At 42.0% G+C, this 23358-nt stretch overlaps 3 protein-coding genes across 4 annotated transcripts; 2 read left to right on the forward strand and 1 right to left on the reverse strand.

Moving 5' to 3' along the window:
• The first annotated feature begins 3714 nt into the window (after positions 1 to 3714).
• On the forward strand, positions 3715 to 9287 carry LOC105061548 (josephin-like protein). 2 transcript variants are annotated; one of them, XM_010945635.4, is made up of 5 exons: positions 3719 to 3874; positions 4502 to 4550; positions 5938 to 6024; positions 7667 to 7752; positions 8347 to 9287. In XM_010945635.4, exons 4-5 carry the CDS (start codon positions 7675 to 7677, stop codon positions 8803 to 8805), a joined length of 537 nt encoding a protein of 178 aa, XP_010943937.1. In that variant the 5' UTR covers positions 3719 to 3874; positions 4502 to 4550; positions 5938 to 6024; positions 7667 to 7674; the 3' UTR covers positions 8806 to 9287. The 2 variants fall into 2 exon arrangements, with proteins under 2 accessions (XP_010943936.1, XP_010943937.1); XM_010945634.4 differs by lacking the exon at positions 5938 to 6024 and having other exon boundaries at positions 3715 to 3874.
• LOC114912598 (uncharacterized) lies at positions 8868 to 9737 on the forward strand. The gene has a single exon (XM_029260837.2). It carries the CDS (start codon positions 8868 to 8870, stop codon positions 9459 to 9461), a length of 594 nt encoding a protein of 197 aa, XP_029116670.2. The 3' UTR covers positions 9462 to 9737.
• A 2850-nt stretch (positions 9738 to 12587) lies between these two features.
• LOC105061547 (NAC domain-containing protein 22) lies at positions 12588 to 14923 on the reverse strand. The gene is made up of 3 exons (XM_010945631.4): positions 14708 to 14923; positions 13989 to 14272; positions 12588 to 13228 (listed from the first exon to the last, which is right to left on the reverse strand). The coding sequence occupies exons 1-3, from the start codon at positions 14904 to 14906 to the stop codon at positions 12869 to 12871; spliced, it is 843 nt and encodes a 280-aa protein (XP_010943933.2). The 5' UTR covers positions 14907 to 14923; the 3' UTR covers positions 12588 to 12868.
• Between the last annotated feature and the right edge of the window lie 8435 nt (positions 14924 to 23358).

Raw genomic sequence — 23358 nt, forward strand, 5'->3', positions numbered from 1 at the left:
TGAGCCACTTCATATAAGTGTCTCTCACAGCACAGGATGCATTGGCTGTAGATTCTTCGGGTATAGGATCTGTAAGCACGTACAAGATCTTTCGTGCTTCAGAATGATCTTTAGCTTTTGATACCAGCTATCAAAATTTGATCCAATAAGCTTGTCACTGTCCAATAGTGATCGGAACGATTATGTATTGGCCATAGCTGAAAAGAAGAAAACCAAAAGCCTATTTAGTATATGAATTATTTTAATCCAAAAGACATGAACTTTAGTCTAAAGGTTCTCTCACTATTTTATACGAATTGGTAGCCTCTACCTCCAATTCGAAGAATTACATTAATAATTTAGTGGGTACTAAAATCCACACAGACTGCATTCGGATCCGAGTGTGGCTCGGCTAACCTTAATGCATCCATAGATAGGTTCTTAACCAATTATTTTACTAAATAATTTCTAGCAATAAGATTTTGCTCTAGGCATCTCTTCAGCAGGTGTGTGGTGCCTCCACTGAAAATTCTGATTAGGTCCAACCATTAATATGACTACACCAAGTGCATCCAATAAATGAATATCCAGGTCTGAGTGTGGCTCGATCAACCTGACCATTGATCTAAAGAGTACAATAAGGTGGTTATATGATGAATGATAATTTCAATACCTAATAGACACCAGACGTGTGATACCTCCAATACCTTTTTAAAATATTAGATGCATTATTATTCATCTTAATAGGAGACTATGAACTAGTTATCCCCATAACTGTATCATTTTAAGGATCTAATAATTTAAAAGATTTTATTTAATGATTTGATAATAAGAAATAAAATTAACCTATGGTCATAAATCTCCCACTGGCTTCACCAAGTCATGAAGAGGACTTGATACAAGCTGGTCTAGAGACACCTAAATTAGTCACACTGATTTACCTTAATAGCATGGTTAGCTCAAATTAAGCAGTGACCTAATCAAACTATTATCTACCGAATTAGCCAGATAAATGAGATTGGTGGGAGGGTTTGCCTCGACTTGCCTTAGATACCATCAAAATAGTCAGATAAGTAGACTATGAATTAAAAATCATCGATCGAATTATCTTGCAATATTGCCAAACATATCTTAGATACCAATTGATCGATTAGTTTTAATTCTATCAGTCAAAAGACTCGGGCTAAACCTTTGAGCCATGATTATGGTCTAATTGATATGATCAAAAATATGGACTTGATCAAGCTACAACTATTGAAGTTAATCTAAAAAAATCTTAATCTAATGTAATTCAACATTTGATTAGATATAATCAATTTCTCTAATTGACCTAATTCGTGCTAACCCATTGCCTATCATTTTATGAGGTATCTTAAGATCTTCAATTCTCAAATCTAGATAAAATTTATTTTTAAATTAAATGTATGAAATATGTGTTTCAATTTGTAAAACTATTTTACTAGAATTTCAAGTGAAGCATACCATATATTTTAAATCAAAATTTAATTTTTAAATCTATGTTTAACAATTAAATATGTATCAATTTCATGTATACATCATACATATCATAGAAAATTCATATTTCTACATCATATGTAACATATAATTCGGATCATAAAATCCAATTTTTATATCTAAATTTATTTTGCTAAAATTATAATTAATCATAAATTATTTTAGATCTAATCTAAACATATTCATGATCAAAATAATTTTAATATTCTTTTCGCTGTTCTTCATCATGAAATTTGATCACAATAGCACTCTAACACGTCATAAGGGCATCCCAGTGAATAGAAAAAGAAGACCTTTAAACCCCACTTGCTCTTATGACCAGATGGCTTGATGATCTTCTCAATTCAAGTACTAGACTATTAAGATTTAAAATTTAATTTCAAAAAATAAGTACATCACTATGTAAATTATCAAACAAACTAGGTATGCACATGAATATGACCATATCATACATGTTATACATCTAATCCTATTAGATCATGGCATCATATACATTATTTTAGATCTGAAACTAAATTTATATAGTATATAAAAAAATTAATTTAGATATAAAATAATATAAAATTTATTATAAATATATATATATATATGATTATATAAAAAAATTTTGGTTAGAGATGTGATCAAACATGCATCGATATTATACTGAAATCAGATCTAAAACTTTATCAAACAAATTCAGATCTGAGCCTAATTCTAACATCAATTCTTCAATTAAATTATATCATAAAAAATCTATCAAAATAGATTTAAATCTATGAATAATTAGGTATTAAATCAGCATAAAAATCTGCATAGAAAATTTTTCTAAAATAGATTTTCAGTAGTTTGGATTCAGGAGCTGATTTCAATTTGATACTTTGATCAAAACTAGATAAAAAATATACAAAAGATATTAGAAGAACTAAGTTTTAATTATATCAAAAATTTAAGTTCAAAATCAGATAAAAAAATAAAAAAAAATCTTAAAATTTGACTATGCGATCATGACATACAAGTCTGACTCTGATATCAATTAAAGAAAAAATTCGTCCGATCGTATCGAAAGTCAGAAAGATAGAATAGATTAGCAATTAAAATTTTCATAATACTTATAAATTCTTATCTTAATTTACAGTAAAAAATAATCAAAATTAAAGAAGCTTTTCGATCAATATGCTTCGCGAGATTCGGATGCACGGATCCTCTACTTGCATGCACTTCAAATGCTGTAGGAAAAAGGGATGAATTCTTTTTTCGGAGAGGAAGAAAAAGAATACTTGAGACCGGATCTCAAGCTTTTGAAACAGCCTACACACCACCACAAAGAAGGAAGGATGCCAAGAGGAGAGAGATGCCTAGTGCTAGGTGACGTCCAAGAGAGAGGGGATGCCCACACTAATGGATCTCCATGCCAAGCTTTTGATTAATATATTTCCTCCTTCTCCACACCCCTTCTTTGGCATGTGGAAGCAGACATTATGCATCCCCAAGCGAGACAATGGGACCTAAATCATGACTTAGGAAAAAAATAAAAAGATAAACATATCATATGAAAATCCTCTAGAATAAATAAAATACAAATTCTCAAATGTAAAGATTCATGCAAAAATTATGATGCCCCCTAACCGTAATTTTTTTTTTTAAATTCGTACCTCTCAAGCTATCGTGGAACCTTCGAGTTAGGTATCCTGATAGTCCTTTTCTTAATGGCGATAGTGGCATTCCAAGGGGGACTAGGAAGGTGGCCAATTTACTCGACCAAGTTACTGGATGAAGATGTGGTCAGTGTTGGGGAAGAATATTTGAGAAAAATTAGTTTGGAACTTATGATGGAAGGGAGAATGGGAGCGAAGGAAGAAATCAAAGAAAATTTTTCTTTTAACCGACCGAAGTTTCCAAATTTAAGTTCCCACATATCGCTATTTAGTGGGTCAACACTCACGTGATGATAATGGACAAACGGCATTAAATTTTATTTATTTATTTTTCTAATTTTGAATAATCTTATCATGTTATTAACTAAATTATTAGACATGAAACTTGAACCACTCAATTATTAGTATCCCCATATTTTATTGTACAAAAATATTTTTTTCATAAATAAATCTGGATGCAATTAGTTAAACTGATCTTTATCATTCGTTGTCCGATCATGCATCTTAAGCTGTCCATTTTCAAACGAACGGCTGGGATCACGTATGTATGGGGAAAGTCAATTGTCCGTAGCATTTCCTAAGATCGCACACTGGGGGGATTAGGGATTCGACGATTCGTTTCGACCCTCCTCTCCCATAATTCCTCATTCCTCGTCGCCTCCTCGGCGCGCCTCTCCGACATCTCCGTGTCGGCGCCAACGGAAGACGGGCAGCAGCGAGCCTCCTGCTACCATCCATTCCAGGTAAGCGTCCTCTTTCTCTTCCTCCCTTTATCCTCCTTTCTCTCTCTCCCTCTCCCACTCTCCGTCGCCAAATCCCAATAGCTGGACTGCGGGAGCCCTTACCATCCCCTCCTGCTTTCTCTCTTTCTCCTTTCTCTCTCGCCACCTTGCTTGCGGAGATTGGCGGCAGGCCGGAGGGTAGCGGCAACCTGACCCTCTCTCGCTCGCTCGCTCTCAATTATATCGGCTGCTGTGGGCGATCGATTTTTCTATTATTCTACCATGAATGTTCTGGGTGCGTATTTGGGTGTTATTCCACTTGCAATTAGATTGGCTACTGGAGCTATAGATTTTTCTATCCTGCTACCATTTGATCCGGGTGAGATTGGGTGTTATTCTTTCTACAGTAATTTTTTCTCAGTACAAGGTAGGTCATTCTATGATATTAGGGGCCTGTCGAGTTGCTTGTATAACTTTATTTTAGATGCAAATGATGAATTACTAGTGATCTCATCTTGTCCAGAGAATTCAACTGTTGTATCGAATTTATGTTCTTGTCCAAGTTCTTGGAGATCTATGCTTGTACAAGGATTCAATTGATAAGCCATATAAGCTCGCTACTAATGGTAAAATGGTGCAACATTGCAGGGATCTGCTAGGTGTGAAGCGCATGGTCCCAGTAATTAAAATACCGCAGGTGCGTGGCATCAGGCATTATAAATTCCAGATCTACTCAAGAAACAAATAGAAGTCTGTATTTTTTTTTTTTTTAAAGAGAATGTTCTATAGTTATTACAGTGTTTGTTCAACAGAAATGAGACAATTGGAGTAGATGATTGGGATCTTGTGCTGTTTATTTCGAATATTGTTATCGTTGTTTGTGAACTTGAATAAAATATGATGATACTAGTAAAAGTCATTATTTAAAAGATTAGAAAGTCCAAAAGTTGCTGGGAAAATGCTAATAAATTTTGATTTTTAAACACAAATTTATAGCTCTAACTTATTTATGTTGTATATAATTAATTAGTATATTTATGACTTCTTAATGTTGTCTTAGTTTGACCTGGGTTGGCCTGAATCTGCACTCGTGACTTGGACCCTTTTCTGATTCTGAACGGTGCAGAACCAAAGCAAACATGTTGGAGATTACTCAATAACTAATGGTAGATTGCTCAATATGAATCATCTAGATGCTACATCGTTAAACCTACAATCACTTGATATTATGATGTTCCACACAGACAAGGCGATACGGATAACTATTTGTGTGAAGTCCACAAGGAAATAGGATCATAAAAATAAGTTGAAAGATAGCACATCAACACAATGAATTAGTTATATAACATCTTCCCCTAAGATTGTCAAAACAAATGATGTGTTTTCACTCTTGAAGCTCATCTATTCATTTTGTATGCTAGCTTGTTGATACAGTGGACCAGTCTCAAACAGTATTACTGATTAATAATGCCTCCTTCACATTTCTTCTAGCCAAGTTCATTTTTCAGCTTCTTGGATCCCAGCTTCCTCCTAATAGGATCGAACACAAATATAACTGTTAGGAGAAAAAGGAAATCAAGTGTCAAGAATCATTGCATTCATATGAATCAAATATCAAATGCAGCAATCAATTAAGATAGTGACTTCAAATCAAAACTACAGTTCAAGAGGCTGAGCATTACCGTCTAAAATCCAATCGACCCACGCATATAAGTAGCCACACATCCATTCCATCTTTGTAATGGATGTGCAAGTTTTCGGATAACCCAATTTGAGTAGTTATATGTGAGGGTTGATTGGATTTTGGGTGGTAATCGATAGGCTCTGGAATCGTAGTTTTGATGTGATGTCATTGTCTTTATTGATTGCTGCAATTCAAATTTATTGCAAGATTCTTGTGGTTCTGGATGCTTGATTTCTATTTTTTTTCCCAATTGTCGTATCTGTCTTTGACCTTGTTATGAGGGAATAGGGATCCAAGAACCAGAAAAATGAAATTTACAAAATGAAACATTAAGAGGGATGCATTATTATTTAGTTAACACTGTTTGAGATTGGTTCACCCTATGATATGCCATGCACAGGTAGCAAAATCATCAAAAAGATAGCATGCAAAATGAACAGATGGGCGTCAAGAGTGAAAGCATGTTATTGCTTTCGACAGGCTTAGGGTAAGATGTTATAGGACTAATCCATTATATGTTGATATGCTATCTCTTAATTTATTTTTGTGATCCTATTTCCTTGTGGACTTTGCACTGATAGTTATCAATATCACCTTACGTCTGTATGGAACGTGCTGATATCAAGAAGTTTTAGGCTTTTAACGTAGTATGTGGATGATGCCTATTTAGTAATCTAGTGTTAGTTATTGATACAAATTGATTAAAAAACTAAAATTTGTTGGATTCGGATCAAATGCAATATAATAATGTGAATACTTGCATATGACTTATTTAGGGTGGTTCGAGCCGGGCTGGTCCCAAATCATTGGTAAACCTAGCAGGAATTCATCTTTTTATAGGAAAAATCAAAGGTAGTATGAATCAGTCCTTTCTATGTATATCCAAGTGCATTCGTATGCAATTAATTACGTCAATCTATTCAATTGGCACTTGAACTTTCAATATTATTTTGGCTTTCCCGAAGCTTCTCTGGTAGAATGAGATAATGAGGGCACCTAGTGTTGGAGATGGATAAGGGGAGAATCTAGTTTAAATATATCTGTTTGAAAAGTGAGTAGATATCTGAACATGCTTTCCCTTTATGTGCTGGTGCCAACTAAATTCATCAAATTTGCTAATTTTAGAATATTTCTGGGTTTTATGTGAGCCATTGACATTTTCTTTCACTTATCCTACAATCATAATACTAGAAGTGGCTCATGTCATGTCCAGGCCTACAAGAATTCTTTGGACATAAGTGATGCTTCTGGGTCTACAATTTTGTCTAAGAGATAGGTCTGTTGATTCTGTATCATGCCACTGTCTCATGTACCTCGAGTCATGTGAGTCAAGTTTGGACTCACTGTTCTATTGAAAACAGAAGTTTTTTCTATAGGTTATAGGCCATCATATTTTTTTATATGTTAGTATAATCCCAGATTATACAATTAAGGCCCAATTACAAGTAATCTATCATCATCATGGACACGCCATACTCTTAGATTGATCTTGATGCCTGATAAATTGAAGAGAATTTGATTTCTGATTGTGGATATCTAAGAGTGGATCCTAGATTGGTGTAAACTTAGGTACAGGAGTGCAAAATGTTGGATTGAAAGGAAATAAAAGAAAACAATATAGGAACTGTTCTTACCCTAGTCCTCTCCACATTTTTCTTTTTTCACTTTAGCTCTCTTGCTCCATAGTGCCTAAAGAATCGCATGAGAAAGCATTTTCCATGTTGAAATTTCTCTCCTTTAAAAGTGCCCTTCTGCCCTTCCCCATCCCTTAACCTTTTCTTTCCACTGCCACACTGCCCCTTATCTGGCTTCAAAGGAGTATATTTTTTTCCCCATGAAAATGTGATTAACATTCTCATCTTAAGTTGTAAAGTATGTGAAAATGGATGTTTTGTTTAGGTTCTATACAATTAATTTGATTCAATAGATGAGTGAATACTTTGAATGTATTTTCTCCAAGAACTCATTTGGCATATAACATGTTGCTCCAGTTCTTCTTTCTGTTCTATTTCAGTTATACCATTTTTTGTTAACTAGTATGATGGTTGAGGGACATCTCAGTGCAGCCTTGCCATAGATTTTGAATTTTGTTTCTATTGCTTATATAGATTTATTATTTATTTTCCTAGAGGTGGCTATGGAGGTGAAACAAATCTATCATGAGAAGCAGAGGTTACAATTTTGTCTGCTGCATGCGCTAAATAACCTGCTTCAGGTATGATTCTATACAATTTTGACATACCTATCCTTCTGTGTTTTCTTATAAATAATTTATTTCTAGAAAGCATTTCCCCTCACTTTTATATATTGCTTTATGGATATTGAAAAAGAGCAAAATCCTTATGTGCCATTTTATTTTTCTCAATTTTTTCTTGAAAATTATTCTTTTTCCTTTGCAAAATGATATCAATACTTGTAGAACAAATGTACTCAAGAAAATGATCATGTGTATGCTTTTGTGAAATTTTTTAAAGTTTTCTTTCAGCAATTCAAACAAGTGAACTATCCCTTATGCAAGAAAGAAAGCCATGAAATGAAAAGAGAAGTACAGAGTACAAAGAGAGAACTTGCATAAGTAGTGGGAAAAGGAACTAAAAAAAACGAAATCACATTATAATTGTTTTCAAAGATAACTAAAACCTGTATATAAGCTAAAACAGATTTTCTCTAAGTTGGTGGACATTGAATTTTGGATATGAGCTGAACTAATAATTCCTTATGCTGTTTTTGGGATCATTTGTTAAGTATTATCTTGGTTAACTCATCTTTCTGTGTTTGATAAAAGTTTGACAGCTTTGTTGTGAATCAGGAAAAGGACTCATTCACTCGAGTTGAGTTGGATGCCATTGCTGATAAACTTGTTCTTGAAGATCCTAACAGGGGTTCATGGACTCCTCTATCAATAATTTTTAAGCCCCACCATAATGTGTTAACTGGAAACTATGATGTGAATGTACTCATCACGGCACTGGAGTCTAGAAGGAAAAGAGTAGTTTGGCATGATCGTCGAAATGGAGCTTCTTCGATCAACCTCTCTGGAGAATCTTTGATGGGAATCATGCTTAACATTTCTGTCAGGAAGTTTGCTGGACTTTGGAGGGGTAGGCACTGGGTCGCATTGCGAAGCATTGGTGGTGTCTGGTATAACCTCGACAGTGATCTTTCTGCACCCAAGCCATTTCAGCACGAGGAAGAAGTAAAACAGTTCTTGGATAATGTAATCATTCAGGGCGGAGAATTGTTGCTTGTGTTGAATGACAGAGTCTGAGGAATACTTTAGCAATTGCAGTTGTTGAGATCAAACCTATTATCAGTTACATCTTTGAAGTCATGGCATTATTTCAGACGAGAATGAAAAGAGGCTTTCTGAAAAGATTGGTCTGTTTGTTGTGCTTAATCATCCCTGTTTCGTGTCTGCTGCTTTTAATTACTTTGGGCCTTCCTGATATGGACAATAGCATCAAGAGACCTTTTAAGAATTCAATACCTTGGAAGAGTTCAGAGGAGGTGATACTAGGGGAGCTTGGGGAGATGATGGTTGCAATGCTGCCCAATGATCTTCCTTTCACCATTTTTGTCCCATCAGAAGAAGCATTTGAACGTGTTCTAAAACTGAGAGCCAGCGATAGCTTAACTGAACAGAAGATAAATGATACATATGCCACCATCTCTCGCATAATGGGTTTTTCTGCAGTTCCTCAACATCTGCCTTCTGGAGCAGTCCCTTTGCACAAAGAAAAATCTTTTGATTCTATATCTGGATTTAGATTATATGCTTGGAAGGATGTTAAAGGAAATCTGGTTGTTAATGGTGTCAGATCAGTATGTGTTGATGTCAGAAAAGCTGAGATTGTTGCGCATATCATGAGTGGGGTGATTATGGATGCAGAGTTTGAGCAGTCATTTTCTTCTGATTATGACTGAAATGATCCAATCCTGCTAGCTGACTCTGTCACTATGGCTTTCAGTGAGGTGGATCTGGCATACTTCTGAATATGTTAAACTTTGTAAAATGGGTCCTTTACTGGTAAATGCGTCGGTCCAGGTGTCACGTTTTGTATGTGCTTTTCTGCTAATAAACATGATTCAATCATCACTTCAATTTCCCTTGCAGTGGTGGAGTGTAAATCTGAAAAAATTACAACCTTTTAACTTGAAAGTTGTTTATGACTCCATCTATGACAGCAGAGGGTTCTATCATATGGTTAAACTGCAGATGAGGCTAGTGATCTGATCCTTTTTTTTTTTTTTTTTTTTTGCATTGCTACATCAATTTGTGGAAAGATCTGGCATAAGTACAATAATTCCCTTGTTGTGGAGTGATGGTTTTGTGGCTTGACGTCCAAGCTTGTGTTTTTTGCTTTTGTTCTATGATGTTTTTTTAGCAGATGTAAAATTTTACTTTAGTAAAATCACTTCAAAACTGGTATCAATATTTTCAGCCAAGGACATACTGCAAAGTATTATTGGATCTTTATGTTTTTAATTTGTTGCTCATGTCATGGTTCTAATTTTAGTCAGAAACTAAGTTTCCTACCCATTTTTTAGATAAGTTAATATACATGAGCACCTAAGCATGGTGGAATTAGTTGATGTCTGAGGATGGAGCTTGGAAAATGAGTTGGACATGGTTCCAAATCTGTATTATTATCTGCTACACATGAGCTGCACCTTTCCAAATGATGGTGAGATGGTTATGTGAACCCCAAAATTACAAAGTCTATACATTAATGACCATGTCTCATTCTCAAGCTCAACTAGCCATGCTCATGCCTGCCATTTGCTGTGGTATCAAGGTAAAGAATTTCTTCCAATATTAATTGTAAATTTTTAAAAATGAATTGAACACTCCACATTGCTATAAGAATCTTGAAGTCACTGCTAATGATGACATACAGACATGTTAGTCACATAGGTGTAGGGGAGAAAATTCTCATTGGAACATGAGTACTATAGGGACAAAAGCAATTTAGCAATTATAGGAGCACCAAATACCTGATTTTCTGTGTCATGAAAGTATTTGATGAAATTCTTATACCGGTTCTTATATCCAGAAACATGGGTGCCAAAAGAAGCAAGAACAGTCTGGTTATTGAAAAGTGGAATTAAACAAAAACAAATGAGAACTAGTAACATGCTAAGAAAATCAGCAGACCGAAATAATTGTAATTACATGTCTTCATGCACATATAGATACACCATCTTGCTATTATTGAGAATATGGTAACAATACAGAAAAAATGTGATTAGGTTTGCAGCTAAAAGATGTGATTAGCAAAGTCTGGGAACATGACAAATTCTTTGTCAAGGCAGCTTTGGCAAGAGACATGCTTATGTTAAGCCTCAAAAATTAGTCTGGTACATAGATAAAGATGGTGCAATCAGGGATTGATATCATTTTACCGTGACTTTATCATTGCCTAAACTGAAAAAAAGATCGGCTGTGCATCAAATGGTCAATCTTGAAATCTAAAAGATCATCTTCAAAGTATATATTTGCTTACTGATACAAATTGAAACAATCCAGGCTAATTTAGAAACCTGCTAGAATGTGATAAAAACCTTTCGAGCAAGAAAATCAATAGAAGATATCACGATTCATCTGCAAAAGAATCGCAGCCAGAACATCATAGGAAGAAGTATAATAGTTCCTGCAATTTGTTGACTAATAGGTGACTATTTTTTCTTGGGAAATTGGTGTTGCCAATTAAACTTGATATTACAATTAGTTTTTTATGTCAACCTATCATGAATGATATATGAGCGTGCTAGAAGCTAATTGCTTTTTAGAACATGTTAATGTAGAAGATTGCAAGCAGCTGGCAAATGTCATTTTCATCTTGTGAGGCCAGTTATGTGTACAAGTAGCCATCAATTTATGGCCAAATAATTCTGTGGCTAATCTTGTGGGAACTAGAGTGTCTTCCTACAATCAAGGAGAGGAGACAATTATTTTTCTTGTTTTATTCTTCTGGATTCATTCCTGAGGGAAAAAAATGAGTAGCAAATTAAGCTATATCAGTTCGACAAGAAATTCCCAAGAGGGTGGGTTCCTAAAACAAAGTGCTTTCAAGGTGTTTCCAACACATGGTGGACGTTTTGATCATCCAACAACCACACATGCTTTGAAATGCATGAGATGCCCTACCAAGAAGGTAATATGCAATTGCAACGTACCCGTGCCTTGAAAACATAACAGACTTACACGGGGTCTCGAAAATGATAGCCCCATGGAAATTGGACCTTGGTGGATTGGACCAAGAGACAATAGGAAGTTGTTTTTTCTAAGATAAGGCCTTAAAGATCCTTCGAGAATAGAATTGCGGTCGCTATGGGGCATTGGCTCATCAAACCTTTCTAATTTGGTTACAATTCGAGCAGTTTGTTTTCCAATGAGATACTTAAGCAAGCTTTCGTGATATATAGCCCGATTAACCGATAACCACAATCAATGATATAAATATTTATGGTGTAGGAAGGAAAGCATATTAGTTCATATTGGTTATGAGTTAAGAAAACTTGACTTATATAGGAAGAGACTATAATCTCATGTCTAGCATTTTTTAGATTGAAATTTAGAGGGATAAAATTGTAAAACTCATAGATCAGAATAGATAATATCTCATGTATCAAATTATGAGCTCTTAACTGTAACAAGTAGAGTAAATAGTTGCAGTTGGAGCTGACGTGGATTTAGATGATCATGTTCTGAGACATTGTTTCAAGTACCATTATGGTTGGTCTTGAAAAAAAAATGGGCAGGCTTTGCAGCCATGGGCAAGTCTATCCGATGATTTTTTTTTTCTTCTCGTTTTTGACATCCATACCTTCGTGATGAGATCCTGATTATGGTGATTGAGATTGATCCTGCAAAGGTTGGATGGAATAGAGTAATAATTAGGTGCATGAGAGGTGGGGCCACTTGTTACTTTGTTGCCTGATCAAATAATTATCCATCCTATTCCTATTAGAGAGTTTGTTCAAAATGGCTAGACGAGTTTTTTCTTAATTATAAGCAGTACTTCATAAAATCCTTTACCAAAATACAAATTTAAACACTTATAACGAGGACCTTATTCACAAAATAACCGCAAGAACAAAAAGATAAATCTCAGTCTTTTCTCATCTCTTCTCCTCTTCACTAAGAAATAGGAGAAAGAGCTGTCAGCAGTCTAACCATCTCTTAAAGTAAAAGAAAGAAATATCAAAACAGACGTCAGCGCATTCCACTCTCTTGATCTATGATGATATATATGTTTAGCCAGTCCTCACTCAGATGCTATGAGCAGATGCAGTCCTTCTTTGTGCACAACTCAGTGAGCGGTTTTTATTTAGAAGTTGGGCAACCATTGGTCTAGCCATGGGCTACGCAACTGAGTGGAGAAAGGATCCTGCATCCAGTCCAAGCTATACTTTGGAACTTGAAGTTCTGGGAGTGGGAGATCCACTTGTCGAATGGATATGGATGTGACTTCTACCTCCTTCTGGGTCTCTTCTTTCATCTCCTTTGGATCTCCATTGTCCAAAGGCAACGATGAACTTTGATAATTTTCCTGATCATCTGACGACGCATTATCCACCATGGACATGCAGGCTTGTGGTGCTCTCATGTCTTCTCCCATGGCTGCTCTCTGCTCCAACTCCTTTAATGATGTAGCTTTCCTATATATTTTGCACAGTACTATATCCTCCTGCACAATTTGGGCACATAACCAGATTAGTTCCATCACTATATCTTCGCATTGATAGTTTCTTCAGTTGCTAATAAAGACTCGTGCAAACAGTGCATTCAATTATACTCTTTTTTTTTTCTATATATGGAATTTTACTATTGTTTCTCTGCAGATGTATACCATATAGACCTATGGGAATAATTTAGGAGGCATCTTAGGAAAAATTCAATGGAGAAGAGCTTGACTTATATATATATATATAGTGAGTCAAGCTTCATTTCCTTCTTAATACTTTTCAAGGATGACGACATAACAAGGAGCAAGCAATACAAACATTCTAATGAGAGTGACATGTTCACGGTCCTATGACATCCCAGTGCCTTCACACGGCATGGCGATTGGCCCGTAGAGTCGGAGGAGACCAACCCATGTCCTAAGACGCCAGAGGTAACAAAGCCCCACCACCATGTCTAGGAAATTTCAGGCAGGCAGGCTAACCTTGTTAGGTTGTTTGGTAAAAAGTTTGCCCATGTTGACCTGCTCGTCAACGAGGGGTGGACATCATGAGTCGTCTTTTTTTTTTTTTTTTTTTGTTCCAAAAGAGATATTCATGTTCTATGGCATGATCACCTCATTCTAGCCTTCTAGTCAAGATCTAAAGAATCCAAAACATCATCCATGACGTAACTACATATAGAATACATACACACATACATGTATGCATGCATGCATGCATGCATGCAAGCGTTGTTATTATTGTAACATTGTTGTTGAGTACCTTGGGAGTAGCAGCGTTGTTGGAAGGAGGAGCGTCGGGGAGGCGATACTCGTTCATAACCCAGTCGGTCCTGGTGCCGCGAGGGGCCCGCCCCTCGTAGAAGACCAGGGTCTTCTTTAGCCCGATAAGCCGCCTCGGATCGGCCGCGCTCCGTATCGGCCGGTCCGATCCGGTCGCCTTCCAGAACCCCCGCTCCGTCGTCCGGTTCGGCCTCCCTCCGTTCCCGCTCTTCCTATCCCTCGGCACAAAGAAATACCACTCCCTCTCCCCGATCCTCGCCAACCCTGCCACCCATATATAATAAATATATAACTTTATGCAGAAAGAAAATTATATATTAATACCATATAAGTTTAGAGGAGAAAATAATTTTTACATCTTTCAGTTACATGCTGCTGCCCTTTGAGCAGCCACATGAGCACACAAAGCCAAAGATCTTGTTTAGGGTTCGGGTTGCATCTTTGGCATGATAAAATGATTGATCCTCTTTCATAATCTCAATTGTTCTATTGCACTTTGCACAGTTTTCAAAGCACAACAAATCTCTTCCTTTCATCCACAGCACAACTCACAATGAATAGAAGAGGAGGTTCGTTGTGCTTTGAAAACACAACCAAAATGGTTGAGATCGTGAAAGAAGATTAATTATTCTGTCCTATGGAAGATATAATCCGAATCCCATGTTTAAATAGGATGATTATAAGAGTATGTATGTATACCTGGGAGTTCCCAAGGGTCGTGGCGGTAGAGGTTGAGGGTGCCGATGATATCGAAGTTGAGCTTCTTTCCAAGGGCCACCCGCTTGAGGTAGTAGTCGAGGAGCTCCTCTTCAGTTGGATGGAATCGGAAACCCGGGAGCTCCATCTCTGAACCGCTTCTCTCCATTCCTTCACTTCTTTCCTTTCTACTTCTCAGCATCCAATATTCTTAGAGGTTTAGGTCTTACATATATAAGAAGAAGAGGGCCTGTCTGCAGTGAGGAGTAGGGGAAAATGGTTAGTGGGGCCATGTACATGGACCAACGCGTTTTGGAGAGAAAAAAAAAAAAAAAAAAAAAACAAATGTGATGGACTCCAATGAGTCATTGCACTCGCAGCCCCACAAGATAAAGGTGATGGGAGGAAGGACTTGTGGAGTTTTCCTCACCTTTTATTTATTTCCTTTTTTTCTTTTTCTAGTTTTTATTAAGCCCAAGGAACTGACTCTTTCAAACCATGGAGAATGCCAAAAGGAATAGGATCAGTTCTAGTTCATTAAATTATATTAGTTGCCGAGTAAGGATAAGGCTGAAGATTTGGGGCCATTATTTACTCGGGGGGGTAGGGGTGCACGGTGACTGGGTTTGCTAGAGGGAAATTAAGGATGATGTAGGGTGACAGTGGCCTTTGGATTGGGATGTGCAAGGTCCAAATGTACATGCTGGCCTGTTGCTTTAAAACCAGCACTTATGGGCTGTTGGGATTTAATTAATTGAGAGCAAATATATTATTCTTTTTTTTTTCTTTTGTACATAGCAAGGTTATTATTCTTGGGCAATCTTATTTGCTGATTCAAAGGGATTCTAGCTTCCTGGAAGTGGACTCAGTCGGCCAAGCCACTCCCAAGCCCTAAGCTTATCCCCTAAGGCTCTTGCTGCTTTCCCTGGACAGTGAATTGTATCATTTGTTCGTTTGTGTAAGGAAGAACAGCGGGAAACTACCAGAAAAGAAAAGTAGGAGAAGCTTAAGAGCAAATCTCTAAATGGATTTAATATGAGATGTTAATGATTCTCAAAAAGATATGCATGAAAAGTGCATTTGGTTAGGGATCACAATCGAAATCAAAATTGGAATGGATTGGAATAACCATATCTTTGTATTTGGTTTTGTGGCTAGAATTTAAATCAGGATTGAATAGGATTTGAATACAAGGAGATAGTAAGGATTAAATTTTAAGAGATCGAAGCTTTTCCATTCTTTTTTAGAATTGGAATGAGAATAGGACTCTCCCAACCAAATAGCTGGAACGAGAGTCATTCGTTCCTATTACCACTCCAGAGTCTAACTTCCCTCAATTAAACTTGACCTAAAAGTTAACAAGATACTATTAATTATAAGAAACTAATTGGACATAATTCAGATCATATATAGATAATCAGTGTTTTGCATCATGTGATAGTACAATGAGTTCTCTATGATCAAATATTACGAGGGAATGGTCATTTTTCTTATTCAATCAATTGCTGCATAAAATAGGAGAATAGATGGAAGACTAAATTAAGTTCTATTGTGGCCAATCCCTCGTCGCCTGGTCGCCGGGAACGAGCGCCTGCAAAAGAAGTCCGCACTGATCGGAGGTGACTCCGGCGGGGGCCCTCCAACGGTCAAATCAGAGAGGAGACTAGGCAACAGTAGAAAAGAATCAAGGAGCTTAGCGAGAGAGAGAGAGTAAGCCCAAGGGTTTCGAAAAGATTTCTTCTAGCACTGTTGCCTTCCCCGTTTTATAGTAGAGCGCGGTATGACGCCGTCATTAATGGCACAGGCAATGAGAGAGTTGTCAGATCGTCGAAGACTGTCAGAGTCACCATGGGGCTATCAAATCACCGTGGGACTGTCAAATCACTAGGGTTGACCATTGTCTAGGGTAGGACGGCATCCTAGGGCGGCTATGCCGCACGCCTCTGTCAGTTCCGACGGTCTTCAGCAGTCGTACGGTATTTGGAAGAGCCGACCGACCATACGCTGGCACTTGGTCGTAGGATGTCGGGTGAGGACCCAGGGACACCGTCGGTTGGTGCGGTGCATCGCGGGGATCGGACGTCGGTCACCACCCCTGATGGTCGGTCTGATACGTTGCCAAAGTCGGGGGTCGGGCCGCGTTGTTCGGCCAGTCGGGGACGGAGAGGGCCTTCCCGACCGACATACCTTCGGTCGGCCGGTGCAGTCGGTGCGGTCGGTAGAGTCGGACACCGGTTAGGCTGGCCCGACGGTGAGTCGGCGTGAGAGTGACTGGTCGGCATATCCCAACAGTTGCCCCCCCACTCTGAGTCGGATGGCGTGCTGGCCAACATCCTTGCGTAGGCGGCGGCGGCGGGCGAAAGGAGTGGATACGCATCGCACTATGTTCCGACTCTGACGACCGTACCGATGTTCAGTCCGGCACAGACGTCTCACGGGCGTCAGGCGACTCGTCGGTGTCAGACGTTCCGTCGGTGTCAGGCATCCCGTCGGTGTCAGGCGTCAGGCGACTCATCGGTGTCAGATATTCCGTCGGTGTCAGGCATCCCGTCGGTGTCAAGCATCTCGTCGGTGTCAACATTCCGTCGGTGTCAGGCATCCCGTCGGTGTCAGGCATCCTATCGGAAATGAAAATCGCCTTTTCGCTGTCTCTTCGGGAACACGAACCATCACGGTTTTTCCGCCGTGTGGCAGGGGGCCATTGGGCCGGATCCGCTCAAGCGATGGCGGTGACGTGGCCCGATCTGAGGGCAGGTGCATCGAACCGTCAGACCGAAGGAGGGCCCAGATGTCGCCACATGTCACGATCTGGGAGATCCTCGCTGGTCGCGCTTTTATCTCAGCCGTCGGGGGTACTATATATATAGAGTCACTGCATCCGGATTTTCACTTTCCTAACTTGCTGTCAAGACTCCGGTTGAGTGGTCCCTTGCCTCAGGTAATCGTCCCATTTCCCCTCTCAGGAAATCTTTTTCCCTAGGAGCCTTCATCGTTGTCCTTCGTCTTCTTCCTTGCTTCCTCGTAGTTCTCTTCCTTCTTCTTCTTATTCTTTGACTTCTGTTCAGCTATGGCAACATCTCCACGAGGAAGTCGGTCGGAGAACCCGACTGATGATTTTCGATCAACCCCAGGTGGAGGTCTCTTCACTTTCGGGGCCGAACGTTGATCGGCTCCGGGAGCAGTACTGCATCCCGAAGCAATTTCAGCTGTTCCCCCTGGAGCCAATGGTTGGGTTAACAACCCACCTGCGGGCCAGGTGGCCTTCTACATCGAGGACCTCTGGACCAGTCTTCGCTTTCCGATTTTGGAGTTCGTCCGGAACGTGCTAGACTACTACGGTCTGTGTTCGGCGCAGCTTGCGCCGAACTTGGTTCGGCTGGTAGTCAGCTTTGCTCTGTTGTGTCGTTTTTGCCGACCAACCCTCGCCTTTCACTTTTTCGAGCTTTTTTCATTCTCTGACCCACCCTAAAGTCCGAGGATGGTGGTATTTCAACCCTCGAGGGGTCTCTCCTTTATTACTAGTCTTCCATCGTCGATTCATGGATGAAAGAACCAGTTCTTCTTCGTCTCTTTTTCATTCCTTGGGGGTTCCCTACCCGTTGGGAGGACCCCCGAACCCAAGCAAACGAGAACAGTTGGGTGGAGGCGGGGACCGGAAAGACTTCCACCGTCTGAAGGACATCTCGGTGCGAAGCAGAAGGAGCTCGTCACCGAGCAGGCCCTGTATGACGTCGGTCTCAGCACGGTTCCTCACCTAGGTCTGTGTTTTTGTTATTTTTTTTTTTTGTTTTTTTTTTATGCCGATCCTCTGTCGTCATTGCAGATATGCCGTCGAGGATGAGATTGACGGCAGCTGATGTTCGGCAATACGTGGTGCGGAAGAGACCGGCGCAAGGGGCCGAACCATTGCGGCCTCCCAAGAGGCCTCAGGTAGCTCCGTCGAGCGAGCCAGTGGGGGCGGAGGCGGAGTCCGGCTCCGAACGGGCGTTGGACCGGGAGCCGGTCATTGCACTGTCGGTGCCGACAGTGCTCGTTGAAGTCCCATCCGAGGAACCATCGATCGAGGGAGCAGCCTCGCCCGAGGGACGAGCGGCCGAGGAATCGGTCGAGGGTGTGCCGGCTACTCAGCCGGCGGAAGAGGTTCGGGCAGAGGCACGCGATCCTGAACAACCTGCGTCAGCAGCTGCCGCGCCTTCGAAGGGACCCAGTCAGGCTCAAACATGCCCTTCCTTTTCGACGTCAGGGCCTAGGTATCCGCACGAGGGAAGGCCCCGATGGCATCCGACGACGACAGGAGGTCGGCCGACGGTGGAGCGTCGACCGACTCCCTGTTTTTCGAAGGGGCGTTGGCCCTGGCCAACCACAACTTGGCCAGGAGGCTATGTCAGGTAGTTATCCTCCCAGCCGATCATGAGGTCATGAAGAACTAGAGGGTGTCTGACATGCTGTCCTCCTTTTACCCGACCGTGATTCAGGTAAGTCTCCTCCCTTTACCTTTCATTTTCGTCGTTGCCTTTCATAAGTTCGATCTTCTGATGGTCGGTTTTGTTGTCTGCAGCTAATTTATAATATGTCTGAATTGGAGGCCGGATATTGGAGATTCAACGATCTTCGGACGGCCTGAAAAGACAAGGCCATGGCTGCTGAAGCCGACAAGGCGGTGTTAGTCGACCAGCTGCAGCAGTGGGTCGATCGGGAGGCCCGACTTGAGGAGGAGATCTCCCGCCTCTCCGAGGAGGTCTCCTGACTTAGCGGCGCTCTGGCAGCTTCGGGGACCGAGCTGCAGTCGGCCCGATGACGCCAAGCGGAAGTCCCGTACCGTTCGCCGGCTGCGTCATGAGCGGGATGACTTCGCCAAGGAACTCAAGGCTGAACACGAGCAGCTCCGAATGAGCTTAAGGAACCTCGCCAAGGCTGAAGAGAACCTGTCCACCGCTCAGGCCGACACGGACATAGCAAGGGTGGAGGCGGAGTCGGCAAAAAAAGCCATGGGTCAGGCCGTGGAGGACTTCCGCGACTCCGAGGAATACCGGGAAGAGCTTCTAGAGAGCGGCTTCCTCTCGTACTGAGTGGGATTCGAGGACGCTCGGGAGGCCGTCCGGAGCCTGTATACGGAGCTCGATCTTTGTAGCATCGTCCCGCCAGAGTCAGAGGCCCAAGCTGCGAAGGGGACGGCCGACCCATCGTCGGGAGACCGCACCGTCGTAGTGGAGGCCGACGCGGACCAGGCTGCTGAAGGCCAGGCGGCTCCGACTCCCGAAGCGGCCTCGACCCCTGAAGCCCGAGTGGATGCGTTGATCGCCCCCGATCTTCGCCCGATGGAGGAAGCCGACTCCAGGGATTAGTCGGTCTTTTGTTTTTACTTTTGTTCGGTATACTTGTAATCGGGCTTCGGCCTAATTTTGTAAACTTAGCTCGAGCTTCAATGAAATCAAAATCTTTTTAACTTTAACTTTTTCTCTGTCTCTATGTATCCTGGGATGTGTCTTGTGTGACTCGTCGAAATGCTTTCAAACGCATAAGTCGTAAGCCCAACGTATTAGTTAGGACGTTCGATAGGATCCTAGGTAACGATCCGAAATAGTCGGTAGTGCGCACCATGGCAAAGGCAGAGCGAACTCCGACTTTAGGTCAGCCTCCCGACTATCGTATGTCCCGACAGTAGAGAGCTTAAGTCGAACGCCCATCATCCAGACGTGAGTCGGGTGCGTTCGTCGAGTCGAAGGTCGACAGACCTCCGGACATAGCTTGATGGCCGGATCATTTCGTAGGATCCGATAGTCGAATGTCGTCCGATGCATTTAGTCGGATGGCGTCCGATGCATTCAATCGGATGGCATCCGACGCGTTTAGTCGGATGGCGTCCGACGCGTTCAGCCGGATGGCGTCCGACGCATTCAGTCGGGATATGATGACAAGTCGAGTTTCCATTACCTACACCTAGGTCGGGTACATACGTCAGTAAGTTAGTCAGTAAGTTGCGAATGCGACATTGGTCGCGTTGGCGCTTTGCCTTTCGTGGCTGGGACCAAGTCGGCAAGTTAGTCGGTCATTTTGCTCGAGAGTTTGACTGTAGAAGGAGTGCAACTCCCGTCGTTATGGATATATCGATCCTCGTAAGTGCCTGATGTGTCATTGGCAATCGGGCCGTTGATTCCCAACGGAACGTTGGGCCCAAATTGGGGCGTCGGGGCTTGTACTTCTGGCGAGCGCCGACCCACAGTCGAAGAGTCGAGATTTCAGACTCTGAAATTTTGAAACTGAATTTGTATTTTGGACGAGGGGATACAAAGTTCACTGGTAGTACAACCTCAGATTGTCGGCATTTCAAGTCCGGAAGATGGTCGTTCCTTCTAGGGTCTCTAGTCGGTAGGCTCCCGGTCGGTAGGTGTCGGCTATCTTGTAAGGTCCTTCCCAGTTCGGGGATAACTTTTCTTGATCCAGGGGCTTCGAGACTTCTGCCTTCCTTAAGACTAGGTCTTCGGGTCGAAAAAGCTTCGGCTTAACCCTAGCATTGTAGTACCGGGCCACCTTTTGTCGGTAGGAAGCCATACGGAGCTGTGCCTTGCATCGAAGTTCGGGCAAGAGGTCCAAGTCGGCTCTCTGATACTCGGAGTTGCCCGGCTCATGATACTGCTCGACTCTGGTCGACAGTAGCCCGATCTCCAGCGGGATCATTGCTTCCGTTTCGTAGGCCAAGTTGAAGGGGGATTCTCCGGTTGGGACACGGGGCGTCATTCGGTATGCCCACAGGACAGAGGGCAGTTTCTCAACCCAGAGGCCCCTGGCTTCATTCAGTTTGGTCTTCAGTCCATGTAGAATGGTTCGGTTGGTTACTTCCACTTCGCCATTAGACTGTGGATGTCCGACTGAGGTCAGCCTGTGCGCGATATGAAATCTCGCACAGAAGTCTCTGAAGTCCTGGTTGTCAAATTATCGTCCATTGTCGGTGATACTGGTGTGCGGCAATCCGAACCTGAAGATGATGGACTTCTGGATGAAGTCTTCCATCTTCTGCTCGATGATTTGCGCCAGAGGTTTGGCTTCCACCCACTTAGTGAAGTAGTCGATTGCGACGACTATGAACTTCCTTTGGCTAGATGTCGGAGGGAAAGAACCGAGTATGTCGATCCCCCACTGGGCGAAGGGCCACGGGGCGACAATAGGGGTGATTTGCCTGGCTGGTCGGTGTTATATGTTGGCGTACCTCTGGCACGGCTCACACCTCCGAACCAACTCAGCTGCATCCTTCCTCATAGTAGGCCAGTAGTAACCCTGCCGTAGGACTTTGTAGGCCAAGGATTTGCCCCCCAAGTGATTTCTGCAGATCCCTTCATGTACTTCTCTGAGCGCGTAGTCCGCGTCAGTCGGTCCCAAACACCTGAGCAGGAGAAGGGAGAACGACCTTTTGTAGAGTCGGTCATCCATTATTACGTATTGGGAGGCCGTCCATCGGAGTCGTTTGGCTTTTGCGGGGTCTTCGGGATTAGTTCCGTCGGTCAGGTACTGAATGATCGGATTCATCCAGTTCGGCTCGGTCGCCAATTGCAGCACCTCTCCAGTCTTGTCGATGCTTGGTTGCTCGAGACTTTCTATGAGTGTCTAGCCCAAAGTACCATAGTCGGATGTCGCGAGCCTGGAGAGTGCGTCGGCCCGAGCATTTTCTATCCTGAGAATGTGGGAGATCTCGAAATACTTGAGGTGTGTCACGAGATCTCTCACCTTCTGGAGATATTTTGCCATGGTCGGGTCTCGCACCTCAAAGTCACCTTTAACTTGCCCCATGATCAGCTGGGAGTTGGAGAAGACTCTGAGGCTGTTGATCCCAAGCTCCTCCACTACCCTCAAGCCAGCGAGGAGCGCTTCATACTCGACTTGATTATTGGAGGCTTTAAAGTCGAATCGGAGGGCATACACGGTGACCACTCCCTCCGAGTTGGTGAGCAGGAACCCAGCCCCGCTCCCTCGAGCGTTGGAAGCTTCGTCGATGTGCAACACCCAGGTAGACCCGGGGTCAGGTTCGGAGGTTGCAACTTCTCTGAGGCTCCTACCTTCTGATCCTTGGTCAGTTGTCGGGCACTCTGCAATAAAGTCAGTCAGGACCTGGGCTTTCAGAGCAGGTCACGGTCGGTACTGAATGTCGAACTCACTGAGCCTCATTGCCCATTTCACCAGTCGTCCCGATGTATTGGGGCGGTGCAATATTACCCTCAGGGGCTGGTCGGTGAGGACCACGATGGCATGAGCTTGAAAATACGGACGGAGTCATTGTGCAGACACGATCAGGGCGAATATCATCTTCTCCATCTTTGAGTATCGAGCTTCAGCACCATGGAGCACTTTGCTGGTGTAGTATATAGGTTGATGGATTCGGCTCTCGTTCTCTCGAACGAGCACTGAGCTAACCGCCTCAGGAGAAGTGGCCAAAAAGAGGTACAGTATCTCTCCGACTTTCGACTTCACAAGTAGTGGCGGGGAGGCCAGGTACCTTTTCAGGTCCTCAAAGGCTTGCCGGCACTCATCTGTCCAAGAAAAGTCCTTCACCTGTCTCAGGGTTTTGAAGAACGGGGGGCATCTTTCAGCCGACCGAGAGATGAATCGGCTGAGTGTGATGATTCTTCCGTTCAGCTGCTGGACCTCCTTCTTGGTGTCTG

Source organism: Elaeis guineensis, chromosome 11 (assembly GCF_000442705.2).
Source record: "Elaeis guineensis isolate ETL-2024a chromosome 11, EG11, whole genome shotgun sequence".
NCBI classification, from domain to species: domain Eukaryota; kingdom Viridiplantae; phylum Streptophyta; class Magnoliopsida; order Arecales; family Arecaceae; genus Elaeis; species Elaeis guineensis.